We start from the raw sequence: 17,046 nt of genomic DNA, 5'->3' as shown, positions 1-17,046 counted from the left end.
CTCAAATTTAGCAGGAATGGTTTGCGGAGGCCATGTTACATTTACAAAGCCCCTGAGGGGACAAAACAGTGGAAACCCCCCACAAGTGACCCCATTTTGGAAACAACACCCATTGAGGAAATTATCTAGGGGTATAGTGAGCGATTTGACACCAGTTTTTTTGCAGAAATTATTGGAAGTAGGCCCTGAAAATAATAATCTACATTTTTTCAAAGAAAATGTAGGTTTAGCTAATTTTTTCTCATTTCCAGAAGGACTAAAGGAGAAAAAGCACCACAAAATTTGTAAAGCAATTTCTCCCGAGTAAAACAATACCCCACATGTGGTAATAAACGGCTGTTTGGACACACGGCAGGGCTTAGAAGGGAAAGAGCACTATTTGACTTTTTGAGATCACATTTAGCAGGAATGATTTGCGGAGGCCAGGTCACATTTGCAAAGCCCCTGAGGGGACAAAACAATGAAAACGCCCAAAAAGGGACTCCATTTAGGAAACTACACCTCTTGAAGAATGCATCTAGGGGTGTAGTGAGCATTTTGACCCCACAGATGTTTCATAGAATTTATTAGAATTAGGCAGTGAAAATAAAAACAGTCCTTTTTCTTCAATAAGACGTAGCTTTAGCGCAAATTTTTTTCATTTTCTCAACAAATAAAGGAAAAAAAGAACCCAACATTTGTAAAGCTATTTCTCCCGAGTACGGCAATACCCCATATGTGGTCATAAACTGCTGTTTGGGCAAACGGCAGGGCTCAGAAGGGAAGGACCGCCATTTGGAGTGCAGATGTTGCTGGATTGGTTTCTGGGCACCTGTGGGCCCAAAACAGTGGAAACCCCCCAGAAGTGACCCCATTTTGTAAACTACACCCCTCAATGCATTTACCAAGGGGTGTAGTAAGCATTTTAACCCTGCAGGTGTTTTGTAGAAATTAGTGTGCGCTCAATGTTGCAGAGTGAAAATGGGATTTTTTTCCATAGATATGCCAATATGTGGTGCCCGGCTTGTGCCACCATAACAAGACAGCTCTCTAATTATTATGCGGTGTTTCCCGGTTTTAGAAACACCCTACATGTGGCCCTAATCTTTTGTCTGGACATATGACAGGGCTCAGAAGTGAAGAGTACCATGCGGAGTGGAGGCCTAATTTGGCGATTTACAAAGTATTGGTTCACAACTGCAGAGGCTCAGATGTGAAATAATAAAAAGAAACCCCTGATAAGTGACCCCATTATGGAACTGCACCCCTCAAGGCATTTATTAAGGGGTGTAGTGAGCATTTTCACCCCACAGGTCTTTTCCATAAATGAATGCGCTGCGGATGGTGCAAATTAAAAATTTATATTTTTCCCTAGATATGCCATTCAGTGGCAAATATGTCATGCCCAGCTTATGACGCTGGAGACACACACCACAAAAATTGTTAAAAGGGTTCTCACGGGTATGACGGTGCCATATATGTTGAAGGAAACTGCTGTTTGGGCACGCTGTAGGGTTCAGGGCCGAGGGAGCACCATTTGGCTTTTGGAGAGCGGATTTTGCTTGGTACTATATTTGTTTGAGTATTGCTGGTGTTTTATAATGTGGGGGTACATGTAAGCGGGGCGGAGTATATAAGGGGCATAGTCAGGTGGTATAAAAAAATAAAAATAATCCATAGATGTGTGTTACGCTGTGAAGCAATCCTTTCTGCACAGGCCGGTGTCGCACTGATAAATGGTGTCATTTCTTATCCCCCTTTTGGTCCACACTCCGCGCCTTTGTAGTTTGGGGAATTTTGCTGGGAAAGTATTATCCTGGTATAATACGGGCACCGTCGCTTCCATCGGATATGATTGGGCCCTCCCTTCCTGGTTCCCTAATTTTAGGTCCTTGATAAATCGCCTCTTGAAACAGAAGAAATGTTCTCCTCGGGCACAACTGCATATTTTTTTATTTCCTGACTTATTGGAGCCATAACTAATTTTATTTTTCATAGACGTAGCGGTATGAGGGCTGGTTTGTTGCGGGACGAGCTGTAGTTATTATTGGTACCATTTTGGGGTACATGTGACTTTTTGATCACCTTTTATCCTATTTTTTGGGATGCCAGGTAAACCAAAAAACGCAATTCTGGCACAGCTTTTTTTGTTTTTTTTTTTATACAGAGTTCACCACGCATTATAAACTACATGTTACCTTTATTCTGCGGGTCAGTACGATTCCGGCGATACCTCATTTATAGAACTTTTTTATGTTTTACAACTTTTTGCACAATAAAATTACTTTTGTAAAAAGAATGTATTTTTTCTGTCGCCAAGTTGTGAGAACCATAACGTTTTAATTTTTTTGTCGACGGAGTTGTATGAGGGCTTGTTTTTTGCGGGACGAGCTATAGTTTTTATAGGTACCATTTTTGGATACGTGCGACTTTTTGATCACTTTTTATTGTAATATTTGTAGGGCAAAGTGACTAAAAAACAGAAACTCTGGTAACGTTTTTTACGGGTTTTTTTTACGCTGTTCACCGCGTGCAATAAATAATATAATATTTTGATACCTCCGGTCGTTACGGTCGTGGCGATACCAAATACATATGGTTTATTATTATTTTTCAATAATAAAGGACTTGATAAGAGTAAAAGGGGGATTGTGTGTTATTTGATTACTTGAAACTTTTATTGTTTTCAAACTTTTATTTTTTGCACTTTTTTTTACACTTTTTTATACTTTTTTTACACTTTTTCTCAAGTCCCACTAGGGGACTTGAAGGTCCAACGGTCAGATTTTTTTTTTTCTAATACATTGCACTACCTATGTAGTGCAATGTATTAGATCTGTCAGTCATTCACTGACAGCAAGCCGTTTAGGCTTCGCCTCCCGGCGGGGCCTAAATCGGCTTCCGTAATGGCAGAGCAGGAGACCATTGTGTCTCCTGTTGCCATAACAGCAGTCGCCAGTCCCGATTGCCTGTCAGGGCTGGCGATCTGCTTGTAACCGCTACGATGCAGCAATCGCTTTCGATTGCTGCATCGAAGGGGTTAATGGCAGGGATCGGAGCTAGCTCCGGTTCCTGCCGTTACAGGTGGATGTCAGCTGTACAGTACAGCTGACTTCCACCGCTGATGACGCCGGATCAGCTCCTGACCCGGCGCCATCTTGCCGGCAGCTACGGAAGCCGATCAGGCTCCGCCGCCGGGCGGATCTTGACCGGCTTCGGTGCTAGGCAGACCAGGAGGCCAGTATTAGGCCTCCGGTTGCCATTGCAGCCACCGGAACCCCGGCAATTTCATTACTGGGGTTCCGATGAGCTGCAAACACCTTAAGTGCAGCGATCGCGTTTGAGCGCTGCACTTAAGGGGTTAATGGCGGGGATCGAAGCTAATTTCGGTCCCCGCCGTTACAGTCGGATGTCAGCTGTAAGATACAGCTGAGATCCGGTGATGATGGGACCGGCTCAGCTTCTGAGCCGGTGCCAAACGTTTGACGTACATGTACGGCAAGATGCGGGAAGTCAGTACTTTCCATGACGTACATGTACGTCAAATGTCGGGAAGGGGTTAAATGGTGACTGATCCGATGCAAATTGTTTCCGTTTGTCTCAGTTGTGCAAGGGTTCCCATATGAACCAGATCTGTCACCATTGAAATCAATGGTGTTTCAGTCAGGGATCCGTTCTGATGGAAAGTCAGAATGGAGCCCTGACGCAGATGTGAATGAAGGCTTTCATGGTTATGATGCTTGGGGTGTATACTTTTAAAATCCTTATGAAGGCCCTGTTCACAGTTTTTTGCAGGCAGAAAAAAATAAATAAATCTGCCTCTGAATACCTTTAGAGATTTTTAGCTGCCTGTGCTTTTTTTTTCTCTGCGGTTTTCGCCCGTGGCCATTGAAGCTAATGCAAGGACCGCAAAAAATGCTGCGAAAAACACGTGGACACTAGTGCTGCAGGGTTTTTTCCGCCTCCTACGGATTTGATTTCAATGGGAGGTCAGAGGCGGAAGCCGCTGCAAGAAAGGACCTGCTGGTTCCCCCCACCCCCGGTATCGGACAAAAGCCACTCAGGAAAGAAAAAAAAAACGCCTCTGCCTCCCATTGGAATAAACGGGGGCCGATTTCGGCAATTTTTTTTACGCGGTTTCCCCATCCAAAAACGCTGTGTGAATAGGGCCAAAAACCATTATCATCCCGATATCTACATTGAGATTAGGATAACAAATAACCAAAAACTTTATTTCAAAACTGCCCAGTGCTTATGGGTATATTGAAATTTGCATTACATGTCCCATGTAAAAGTGATGTATTCGTCCAATAAAGCAAGATTTGTGGCTTTTTCTTTTTTACTAAAAACAGCTCACTAAAGATTGTACATATAAATAAATATCTGCAAGACATTTTGAAAAAGAAAAATGTTTAACATACTCCAAAGTAAAAAAGTAAATAGAAGGCCAAAAAAGAACCATAAATGAGAGGGGAGGGTTTCTTACATTTATTAAAAAGCAGCAATAACCTCTGCAACAGGGAGGTGTGAATACACCACGCACACTTCAGGACAAAAGAAGTTAAGGACCCTCATAAATGCAGCTTATTGCAGGATAACACTTGGGTGTGAAGTTTATTTTGCTTGAGATGGAATTGTTTAAGTTGGCGATCGGATGAATAAGTGACAGATGAGCGGATACCTGGGAGGGCCAGATATACACACACATCACAAGGGATTGCTCAAATCGAAGGACTGTTTAATTAAATAAAAAAAGAAGAACACTTCACTAAAGAAACAAAGTATATAGCATGTTTACATGAAGTTATTTTATGCTACATAAAATGGGAATACCATGCTGCTATTAAGTTGTAAATACCCCGAGGCAGGGCTCCCCTTCCGTTTGTGTAACCATGTGGTTTACAATGTTAAGGCAGAGGAGCAAGAAGTCCCTCAATAGAATCTAAAGGTCACAAAAATGCTGCACTTCTAGTAAAGCCAGAAATAATAAAATAAAGTCTATACGGAAATTATTTAACTGCAATCCCCGCGTTGAACGGTCATGCACACAGTGGTCAAATAGCATCTCGTTATAGTAGTAGGATTAAAAGAACAAATCCCCTTCTGCATCCCTGATGAGATTGGCAAGGTCACCTGCTATACTGAAGATGGGGTGGTGGGGCATTCATGGATAACCTACCAAGAGCACTTTCAGATTTAGTCCTGGAATAAGGATTTGTAGGTAAGCATTGCTTTATTATGTGGACATTCTAAAATGGGTTGGGGGAGAGAAAATGGATTAACAAATATCAGACTACTTCCTTTTCAGAAGAACGGACATATGACAAATCTAAGGTGAAATGCAATGCATCATCCCTGCTAACAAATAACATAACATCTCATTACACCCTGTGCAGTTCGCACAGGTAATAACCAAAAATTGCTTTAGGCTGGATCCACACACAAAAAAAATGAGTGAGGCGGCCTTACAGGTCAGGGTACTTAAAGAGGCTCTGTCAGCAGTTTATAACTGCCCTATCTTCTACCTAATCTAATAGGCACTTTAATGTAGATAAGTAATGGGTTTGTGTTTTTTGTTTTTTTTTTAAAAAAAACTTTTTTTTGACAAGAGCATTTTAAGTCATACTCCCGTTGCTTGTGTGAAGAAACTATGGAAGTGATAGCACAGCGTGATGTCGCGAGATCACGCTGTGCTGTGGATTAAGGGCCGGTTCACATCAGTATTCGCTTTCCGTTCCGGGGTTCCGTCGGAGGTCTCAGTCGTGGAACCCCGCAACGGACAGTCAAAAGGAAACCCTAGCATCCGTTTGCATCATCATTAATATCAATGGTGACGGAAACATTGCTAATGATTTCCGTTTGTCACCGTTCCGGCAGGTTTCCGTTTTTCCGACGGAATCAATAGCGCAGTCAACTGCGCTATTGATTCCATCTGGAAAACGGAAACCTGCCGGAACGGTGACAAACGGAAGCCATTAGCAGTGTTTCCGTCACCATCAATGATGATGCAAACGGAATCTGTGGTTTCCATTATACTTTCCGCTGCGGGGTTCCACGATGGAAACTTCCAACAGAACCCCGGAACGGAAAATGAACGGTGATGTGAACAGGCCCTAAGCTGGACATGAATGAAGAGAAGTGTATGACGCTGATTGGTCAGCGTCATCCACTTTTCTTTACCATGCCAAACTTGGTCAAGAGTAAAAAAACGCCCAATTGGGCATTAGGCTGGGTTCACACGACCATGTTACGTCCGTAATGAACGGAACGTATTTCGGCCGGAAGACCCGGACCGAACACAGTGCAGGGAGCCGGGCTCCTAGCATCATAGTGATGTACGACGCTAGGAGTCCCTGCCTCTGCGTGGAACTACTGTCCCGTACTGTAATCATGATTACAGTACGGGACAGTTGTCCTGCAGCGAGGCAGGGACTCCTAGCATCGTACATCACTATGATGCTAGGAGCCTGGCTCCCTGCACTGTGTTCGGTCCGGGTCTTCCGGCCGAAATACGTTCCGTACATTACGGACGTAACATGGTCGTGTGAACCCAGCCTTAAAGAGGCTCTGTCACCAGATTTTGCAACCCCTATCTCCTATTGCAGCAGATCGGCGCTGCAATGTAGATTACAGTAACGTTTTTTTTAAATTAGATTAGGTAGAAGATAGGGCAGTTATAAACTAGAAAACACAAAGGAGAGCAGCACTCACAGGCTCATAGCCTTAATAATACCGTGTTTCCCCGATAGTAAGACACCCCCGATTGTAAGACGTATCGGGGGTTTCAGGGGGGTCGGCTAATATAAGCCGTACCCCGAAAGTAAGACATATGTCTTACTTTCGGGGAAACACGGGGGTATTGCCGCCTCCTGCCCACTTCCGCGCCGCCCCCCTCTCCATACGTCTCCATACGTCACCGCGCCGTCCCCTGCACTTGTCAATGCCGCCTCCTGCTTAAAATACGGTAATGCACACAGTATTAACTCCTTAACGCCGAAGGACGGATATATCCGTCCTCAGCAGCTGCTAGTTCGCGCAGGACGACGGATATATCCGTCCTGTGATGGCGCGGGTACTGAGACTGTACCCACGCGATCAGCGGCAGGAGCACGGCTGTTATACACAGCCTGGCTCCTGCTGCAACTGCCGGAATCGAAGCGCGCGCCGAATCCGGCAGTTTAACCCATTAAATGCCGCTGTCAATAGTGACAGCGGCATTTAATGTGTTTGACAGAGGGGGGAGCTCCCTCTGTCACCCGATCGGCGCCCCCGCAAACAAATCGCGGGTCGCCGTCGGGTTTCCATGACAGCCGGGGGTCTAACAAAGACCCCCAGGTCTGCCTTCAGCATCTGCCTGTTAGGCGATGCCGGAGGCATGACCTAATATGTTGCCTGTCAGTTTTACACTGACAGGCAATAATGCTTCGGTATACTAAGTATACCAAAGCATTATATATGCGATCGGCACATCGCATAGTGAAGTCCCCTGGTGGGACTAAAAAAAAAAATGTAAAACAGTTAAATAAAGTTTGTGAAAAAAAATAAATAATAATTCGACAATTTTTTTCCAATATAAGACATACCCCGAAAGTAAGACATAGTGGGGCTTTTGGGGATAAAAAGAAAGTAAGACACTGTCTTACTTTCAGGGAAACACGGTACTTCATAGGGTGCAGGACTTAGGACCCTGACCTCCGGTCCCACATATGTAGAAAAGCAAAGGAAGGCAGCACTCCACAGCAACAAGTTTCAAATGAAAAATTGAATTTTATTCACCCATTGTCAGTGCAACGTTTCAGCCCCAGCATGAGCCTTTCTCAATCATAACTTTCTCAAGTTATAAACTAGTGACAGAGCCTCTTTAAGTATGCAAAGTATTTACCTTCTTTGTGACAGGAGACACACTGAGACCAAATCTTTGAGCTCTCTCTTTCAGTTTTTCGATATTTACCTATAAGAAATTATCCATATTAGACAGGATACAATTTGGTGTATTTTTTAGATGGATCAGTACGGTGAAAAAAGTGTTAGTGAGGACAATTTCTAAATGAAGAGCTAATTTGTTCTGCATGGAAAAATCTTCCACTAAAAACATACATACATTTTTTGGAGCCAAAGCCAGAAGTGTATTGAAAGAGAAAATGTATAAAGACAAGACTGATATGTCTCCTTTCTTTTGGAAAAAAAACTGTGATACTGGCCTTAAGGATCACCATGATTTCATTTACTCTGTCTCCTGAAGTTTGAAGTGACACCAGGAGATATGACCGGCACCTGTACCACCCAATGTGCCAGCCGCATCGCCTGAATTAACAACAAACTTCAGACAGGAAATTCAATTATATATTGAGCCCTTATGTTAACACTTTTTTTGTTCCTTTACTATAAACATTTAGAAAAAAATAAAATAAAACAATTGTCCCAGAATTGCCTCACCAATTGCTAAAACTTGGGTCCTGAACCCCCCACTCGTCCTCACTGTCTGATGGCATTGTTGACGCCGAGTGGATCGGTGGTCGAGCATGCCTGCTGCCGCTCCAGTCAAAGTTTATGAGAATGATGGAAACAACCAAGGACAGCGCAGATGTTGATTTGAGCAGCGGATCCATGCTCAACCACCGCTCCCATTCAAGCTCCTCCTTACTGTGGAGTGTGCAGTGCGGAGAAACGGTGGAGGCTCAGAAACCCCATTCTTGCAGTAAGGAGAACTTTGAATGCAGTGGCGGTCGAGTATGCGTGCTGATGCTCCATTCAAGCTCCTCCTGATGTGAGTAAAGTGAGGAGAAATGGATGTTCTGGACAATTATCACATATCCTGTGTATAGGTGATCATTGTCAGTTCTGGGATAGTCCCTTTAAACAAATAAACTTTTTTTTATTTAAAAGGAGGGGTCGGAGCTGCTTACCGGTGTTTTTACTGCTGTGGTCTCGCCTAAAACGTAAAATGGATAAAGTTACTGAATAGGTCTAAATATGAAATATTCCAACATAAAAAATTCAGTAATAGTAACAATTTGCTATTAGGAGATAGTGTCTCTATACATTTCACCATGGTCAGGGAGCCAAGTGCCTATTGCATAGCACTCACCTTTCTGCTCAGTAGATGGAAGGCCAAACCTTAAAATGGAAAGAGAAGAAAAGACTTAGCATGAAAGTTTTACAATATGGATTATGCCTTCAGTCAAATATCCGTCCTCCTCTGGGAAAAAATAAAAATAAATCACAAAACAGAACTCCTTAAATATTTACCGTATGGCACGGGCTGCTTTCTTACTGTCTGCATTAGCGGGAACACTGAACCTCTCAGCTCTTTTCTGAAGTCTCTGTAACATTATAAACACAATTATGCTTTCTTGAATACATGGGCATATAAACTGGAGATTGTTTAAAAATAACCAATGCTTCTGCTTAGCTCGCAAATACCCTTTTTGAGTACTAGAATTGTAACATGTTTAAAGAGTATCTGCACTTTCGTAAAAATGTCAGAGACATAGCAAAAGCTTTGATCGATGACAGTCCACGTGCAGAGAACCACACCATTGCTAAACCGTAGGTGCAGAATGGCTCAGCAGAGCGCTCTGCACCTCCGACTGTGATCGACGCTGCTCGTTTTAGCTGGACGGCTCACATAGAACAAAGGATACTACTAAAGCCACTCATCAATAAAAGGTGATTCTAAACATCCAGCAACAGTTTAAACAAAAGTATATCAATAAAATGTGCTCTATTTAGCTAGGTAGTATATCAATCTTTACATTAAAAACAAACAAGTTTATAGAATTATTAAACCATAAGGGCCAGTCCAGTTCAGACAGAGTTTTTTGATGCGGAAACCGCATCGGAAAACGTGTCAAAAATGCCTCCCATTGATTTCAATGGGAGGCGGGGGCATTTTTTCCACGCGAGCGGAAAAACCGGCTCGCGGGAAAAAGGGACATGCCCCATCTTCGGGCGTTTATGCTTCTGACCTCCCCTTGACATCAATGGGTGGCAGATAAAGCATATTTCATGGCTTTTTTGCCCGCGGGCAAAAAGCGCGTGCAGGCAGAGCAAAATCTGCCTCAAAATTCCAAACAGAATTTTGAGGCCGATTTTCCTCCTGCAAAAAAAACTCAGTGTGAACCCAGACGTAAACTCTTTTATAACAGCATGCAAGAAATAATGCACCCTTCTTGGCTTTCTGGCATGGCATCGTTTATGAATTCCATAACAATTTCTTACATCAGTCTGAGGAACTGCACCAGTAATTTTCACCAACTTCTTCTCAGTTTCTTCTTCTCTGTAAAAAAAAAAAAAAAAAAAAAGTGTGTAAACATTGAGATTAGCAGATGCTTACAATATAAAAGTGGTATATAAAACAGTAACGACTATACTTTTTATGTTCATTTTCATAAATTTGTACTAAGGTAACAATTACTACAAAACATGCAATTGTCTTTCCCAAACAATAATGCAAGTTGAACATATATATTGACTACCTTTTAAGGCTGGGTTCACACAGAGTTTTTTGCAGTAGGGGAAAATCTGCCTCAAAATTCCGTTTGGAATTTTGAGACAGATTTTCCTCTGCCTGCACGACGATTTTCGGGGCCATTGAGCGCCGCGGGCAAAAAAACGCAGCAAATTCCTTTTTACATATGATATTTCCTGATGGGTCTGCCGATTGTTGGAGGTGTGGGGAGGCTCCTGGAACTATGTTGCACATTTGGTCGGATTGCCCTAAGCTCCGTCCCTTTTGGGAAAAAATTTTTGATCTTGGGAATAAGCTTTTTGACACAGACGTTCCTACCTCGGCTTCGATTGGCTTGCTTTCCATGATTCCTGGTTCACTCCCACACCCCAAAAAGGGTGTCTTTAAGCATTTTCTGACTGCAGCTAGTACTGTCATCCCACGTCATTGGAAGTCTAGTACTGTGCCTTCTTTACAGGAATGGGTAACGGAAATGAATGGGATTATGAGAATGGAGGAATTGATGTCTGCTGATCGGGGTAAATCCGAGATCTTTGTTCAAACGTGGTCAGTATGGTCCGGATTGGTGCTGACTTGCCTCTCTGGTTGGATGGCCTCTTTTGAACGCTCATTTCGAAAATTGTGTGTGCTTTTGTCCGTTTGTGTTTCCCTTTGTTGTCTTGTGTTTATGTAACTTTGTGTTGAATTCACACTTAAACAGGTCATTACTACTCACTTCTGGGTCTGGCTTCCCTAAATATTGCACTACTTTTGCTGTGGTTATGGTACGGTTACCATTAGATCTTATTATTTACTTCCTTTTGATTTGGATGTTTGGGGGGCCACCTCCTACCATTGTTCATATGCCTATGTAACATTTTCTACAGTTTGAATTTATTGCACTGCGTGCAAACTTTTGAAATTTTGTGAGATGTTTTATATGCAGTTTTATCTTCTAATAAAGTTCTTGGTAAAGAAAAAAAACGCAGCGAAATGCGCTTCTTCTGCCTCCCATTGATGTCAATGGGAGGTCAGAAGCGTAAACGGCCGAATATAGGGCATGTCCCTTCTTTTTCCCGTGAGCCGTTTTTTCCGCTCGGGGGAAAAACGCCTCCGCCTCCCATTGAAATCATTGGGAGGTATTTTCGGCCGTTTTTTGGCTCGTTTTCCGACACGATATCCGCGTAAAAAAAACTAGTCAAACTCCGTGTGAACTCCCCTTAAATGGTTTCACCATTTACTCTACAAACATAGATCAAGACTTTTTAATAAAATGTAAAAGGAAAACCGAGCATATTACATGATTTGTTAACTCTAGCAAGATGACAGGCAACACATGCAGATTTTGACAGACCAGATGGAGTATAGGCCACCCTATTAGTCATCAGCATCTGGGCCCATGATGGGTATTTAACCCCTTAATGACCGGGCCTGAAAAGGTCTTCATCACCAGGTAAATTTTTCAGCTTTTACCTCTGCATTTCAACAGCCATAACTTTTTTCATTGATGTGGCCGTATGAGGCCTTGTTTTATGCGGGAGAAATTGTATTATTTTTTTTCATAGGTTTGGCGGTAGAAAAAATAATATTTGTACGGCGTGAATATAAGAAAAAAGCGATTCTCATCATAGTTTTTCATGTTTATATTTTATTCTGTTCACGTTTCACGCTAAATAACGCGTTAGATTAAGGGTATGTGCACACGAGAACTGAATTTACGTCTGAAATTATGGAGCTGTTTTCAGGAGAATACAGCTCCTGAATTGCAGACGTAATTGCTCGTACTCACGTTTTGCGGGGTGTCTTTTACGGACATAATTTGGATTCAATGAAAAACGGCTCCAATTACATCCCAAGAAGTGTCCTGCACTTCTTTGACGACGCTGTTATTTTACGCGTCGTCTTTTGACAGTGACGCGTAAAATGACAGGTCGTCTGCACAGTACATCGGCAAACCCATTGAAATGAATGCGCAGATGTTTGCCGACGTATTGGAACCGGGTTTTCAGGCGTAATTCGAGGCGTAAAACGCCTCCATTACGCCTGAAAATAGGTCGTGTGAACCCAGCCTAATTCTTCAGGTTATTACAGTAGTTTAGATATGTAATATGTGTAGGTTTTTTGTTTTTATTTAGTGTAGGGGCAATAAAGTATATTTTATGCAAAATAATGATGACTTTTTTATTATTTATTATTCTTTGGTACTTTTTTTTAATCCCATTAAGGGATAACTTTATTTTTTACTTGTAATGTATTAGCATACTCCTGTATGCGAATACATCATACTGTGTCACTATGACACAGGTTGCTGTTAGGGCAGCACATAGTGTGTCCAAACAGAAGGCTTACTGGACAGACAGGCCTGGGGTCCTTTGTAGGTCCCCAGGGCTGACTGCAAAGGGATTCCCCGGTGTTTGATCACGTCACCGGGTTTCCGATGACTAGATCATAGCGGGGAGTTCCCTTTGATCTTGCCGTAGTCACGGACCACGGCGATCAAAGGATTAGACAGATGGGGTCCGAATGTTTTCCAACCCCAGCTGTATTCAGCAGGCTGCTCTACGATCAGGAGCTGTTCGTTACAGCGACGATGAGCGCTCATCAGCCTCTTCTACAGCAACACCATAAGACGTCGCTGTAGACTAAGCTCCTGCACCGCCTGTCATCAAAAGACGGTGGGCAGTCGTTGAGGATCATTCTCCTCTATGTATATAAACATTGAGCATATTTGGGAGCACAACTGGGCCTATTTCAGACAAATCGTACCAAATAGATTCCATCTGTCAATTAGAAATTGAAGTACTAGTTTGTACTAGTTTTCATAAATAAGCTGTATAGTGTTCCCAGAAGAAACAAGTTTAATGGGCAATATATCTCTATTTAAAGTCGGGGATGAAAGCATCACACTTCCCTATGGCCATGGTACGAGAACATTTTCCTTCTAGGAAGTTCCCAGGCTTTAAAAGGGAAAAGAAAGTCAAGTGGTGTCAGCCTTAAAAAAAAAATTCTCCCATAAAGTGCGGATCTTAAGAGCCCCATAAAGACAGAGGTGCTTGCTCAGGGGGAACGCTGCTATGCTTTTGTTCCCAAATCCTGGAAGAGGTTTTCCCATGGGGCAGTAAAAGGTTTAACAACTTTCACAGGAAGCACAGTGGGGTCAGAGGACAGGACGTGCCATTCCACACACCCCAGAGAAGTCAATACTTGCTGTATGTTTTAGGGCTCATCAAAAGGCGTAAACATGCAATTTTTTTTATGTCCCTAGTTTGGTCAATGTAACATTAGGTCACAGAACAATATGCCCACTGCAAACAATTCTACAATGAGACCACCATGTACGTCTTCTTGATGTTGTCCATCACATTCCCAGCTCAATCACCTGTAAAGCTGGAAGTATCATTGCTTATACCGTGAAAAGTGCAGAGAATGAAAGCAGCAATAACGTGCTTGTTAAGGCCATGACACTTCCTCAAACAAGTTAAGAAATAGTAAAACTAAATCTCTAAGCACTTGCAATATGACCCAACACATGCAGTTTTTTATTAGAATAATAATTTCCCTACAACAACCTGAAAGAGGGGGGGGGGGGGGACTAAAACCAAAAAAAACACCTCACAGAAGAGGTTTAGCAGGTGAAGCTGGTTAGGGGTTATCTTATACGAAGCAGGTCTTTAGGGCAATCTAAGTTACTGACATACTTTGTCCCAAAACACACTTTACTTGCCCCTATGAAGTAGCCACATATTTTACCTTTTTATAGAAGCAAATGGTAGAGGAGACTGCTGGGACAGAGTTTCTTCACCTCTGCCCCCGGAAGGTGAGCTACACATTTGTTGATGTTGAGACCTAAGGACAGGTTTGAAAATCAGCTATTTACAATTTGCTAGGAGAAAGTAATCCAGGTAATTCTACGCCGTAGATTCGCAAAATCTAGATAACCAAGTGCTCATTTCTAAAAAGTTAAAAGGGGTTGTCCGAGACACCATCATATTTTAAAAAAAAAACTTTAATGCATGCAATTTATAAATGTAAATACCTTTTGTAATATACTTACATTTTCCAAAGTGGCCCCGTTTCCAGAGGCTGCCGTGGGGAACTTGACGGGTGACGTCACTCTCTGCCGCTTTGTTGATCTTGAATTCTCTTCCGGGTATACGACACGTGACCTGTGACGTGGTGTATATCGGCTTGTTCTGTTGGAACGCGCATGCGCGGCCCCTGCTGTCATCTCGAGAACAGCAGGGACCGCGCGAACAGCAGGGACAGCGCATGCGCGTTACGGACTGTGAAGCAGAACAAGCCGATATACACCACGTGACAAGTGACGTGTCGTATACCCAGCAAAGAATTCAAGATCAACAAAGCGGCAGAGCCAGTGCAGAGAGATGTCACCCGTCAAGTTCCCCACGGCAGGATCTGGAAACCGGGCCACTTTGGAAAATGTAAGTATATTACAAAAGGTATTTAGATTTATAAATTACATGCATTAAAGGTGTTTTTGAAAATATGATGTTGTCTCGGACAATCCCTTTAAGGCTCTAAGGATTTATTTACATATTGACAAAAACTTTTGCACCGATATCACAGAAATGCCACTTAATAAGAGAAGTAAAGGACTATAGAATGTGATTAAACCTATAGAACTACAAGTCTAGATACGATTTTCTGGTCCTCACGATGAAAGTTTTCTAAGCGAAAAATAACATGAAGGCATTTTAATTATATCTGTGCACAGCTTTTAACCTGCTTACATATGAAGGGCTTGAAGGATACATGTACAGAAAGCGACATCGTTTTATTGACTAATGCAATTTAGAAAGAGTAAGTGTATACTGCCATCTGCTGGAGAATGGAAAAAAAGAATCACCTTTATAACAAGATTTTTCTATTGATCTGCACAGAAATTGCAGTAAGGGGCATGAACCCTTTTTATAACAATGCTTAGATATAAATTGATTAATTATTATATTTATAATCATATTTTATAAGTAATTCTTTCGTAATGTAAATTATATTATCATATCTTTTATTATTCACATTTTCTAAATGCTGCAGTTCTTACTCTCTTTTTTATAACGGGAAACTAAATCAAAAGGGATTTCCCATCTTGGACATTTATGGCATATCCACAGGTTATACCATAAATGTCGGGTAGATGCGGGTTCTAGCTCTGTAACTTGGCCCGCCTTACCCCTGGTCCTACCTGCTATCGCTGGCCACTGACTGATTTTCGTAAACAGCCAAGCGTGTTTTGATATGCTGTTTCTGCAACACCCATAGAAGTGGATGGGTGTTCCAGAAACAGAGTAGCACAGCGAGCTACGCGGTTTCTCTAACTGCCATTCACTTCTATTGGAGTTTCGTAAACCGCATAGAAAAACAGAAAACCCATCCACCTCATAAGCCAGTGGCCAGAAACAGCAGGTAGGACGGGTGTCAGAGGGCCCCATTCTAGAGGTAGGTGCAGGTCCCAGAGGTGAGAAATGGGAATACCCCTTTAATTGTGGAGTATTGGATGTGTTTACTTAAATTTACCTTAACCCCTTAATGACCAGCCTATTTTAGACGTTAATGACCAAGCCATTTTTTACGTTTTTCCATCGTCTCATTCAAAGAGCTATACACTTTTTATTTTTGCGTCGACATAGCTGTATAAGGTCTTGTTTTTTTGCAGGACAAGTTGTATTTTTTAATAGAACCATTTTGGGGTACAAATTATTTATTGATTAACTTTTATTAATTTTTTTTTGGGGGGGGGGGGAATAGAAAAAAAACCAGCGATTTCGCCACACTTTTTTAAGTCCTAAATTTACGCTGTTTACCGTGTGGCATAAATAACACTAACTTTATTCAGCGGGTTGTTACGATTGCAGCGATACCAAATTTGTATAGATTTTGTATGTTTTACTACTTTTACACAGTGAAAACTTTTTTTTTCAAAATTATTTGTTTTTGTGTCTCCATATTTGAAGAGCCGTAACATTTTTATTTTTTCACCGATGCGGTTGTATGAGGGCTTTTTTTTTGTGGGACGACTTGTAGTTTTTATCGGTACCATTTTGGAGTAGATGCGACTTTTTGATCACTTATCACTTTTTTTTTTTAAGGCTGGACTCAAAAGAAAACAGCAATTTTTGCATGGTTTTTAATTTTATTTTTTACGACGTTCACCGTGTGGTTTAAATGATGTAATAAGTTTATAGTTGGGGTTCGTTACGGACGCGGCGATACCAAATATGTGTAACTTTATTACTTTATTTTGTTTGTTAATAATAAAGCAATTTGTATGGGGGAAAAGTGGGGTTTTCTTTTTTTCAGTTTTTATTAAACTTTTTTACTAGTCCCACTAGGGGACTTTCCTATGATCGTGATCTGATGCTCAGATCGCATTTATAATACCACTGCAATACTTCTGTATTGCCGTGTATTCTGCCAATCTGTGTAAAACGGACAGGCATCTGCTAGGTCATGCGTCGTGCATGATCTAGCAGGCATACCTGGGGGCCTTTATTAAGCCCCCGGCTGCCATCGGAGAAACAGACACTCGACGATCTTATCGCCGGGTGTCAGTTGGATGAGAGGGAGCGCCCTCCCTTTAATACATAATTTTTTTTTTA

General features: G+C 42.0%; 1 protein-coding gene across 4 annotated transcripts in view; it reads right to left on the bottom strand.

The window, feature by feature from the left end:
• The window catches only part of SARNP (SAP domain containing ribonucleoprotein), a 133,103-nt gene that overhangs the window by 60,914 nt on the left and 55,143 nt on the right, over window positions 1–17,046 (bottom strand). The window contains exons 5-11 of one of the 4 annotated variants that reach the window (XM_075852106.1): window positions 14,180–14,275; window positions 10,201–10,258; window positions 9,229–9,302; window positions 9,068–9,096; window positions 8,886–8,911; window positions 7,862–7,930; window positions 5,159–5,228 (exon numbers count right to left, since the gene is read on the bottom strand). In XM_075852106.1, coding sequence (XP_075708221.1) covers window positions 5,159–5,228; window positions 7,862–7,930; window positions 8,886–8,911; window positions 9,068–9,096; window positions 9,229–9,302; window positions 10,201–10,258; window positions 14,180–14,275 — 422 coding nt within the window. The remainder of the gene's footprint in view (window positions 1–5,158; window positions 5,229–7,861; window positions 7,931–8,885; window positions 8,912–9,067; window positions 9,097–9,228; window positions 9,303–10,200; window positions 10,259–14,179; window positions 14,276–17,046) is intronic. The other 3 variants (XM_075852105.1, XM_075852107.1, XM_075852108.1) reach the window with 3 other exon arrangements.

The sequence above is a fragment of the Rhinoderma darwinii genome, chromosome 2 (assembly GCF_050947455.1).
Source record: "Rhinoderma darwinii isolate aRhiDar2 chromosome 2, aRhiDar2.hap1, whole genome shotgun sequence".
NCBI classification, from domain to species: domain Eukaryota; kingdom Metazoa; phylum Chordata; class Amphibia; order Anura; family Rhinodermatidae; genus Rhinoderma; species Rhinoderma darwinii.
Note: the sequence above shows the minus strand (reverse complement) of the source record. Positions and strands in the feature narration are given on the sequence as shown.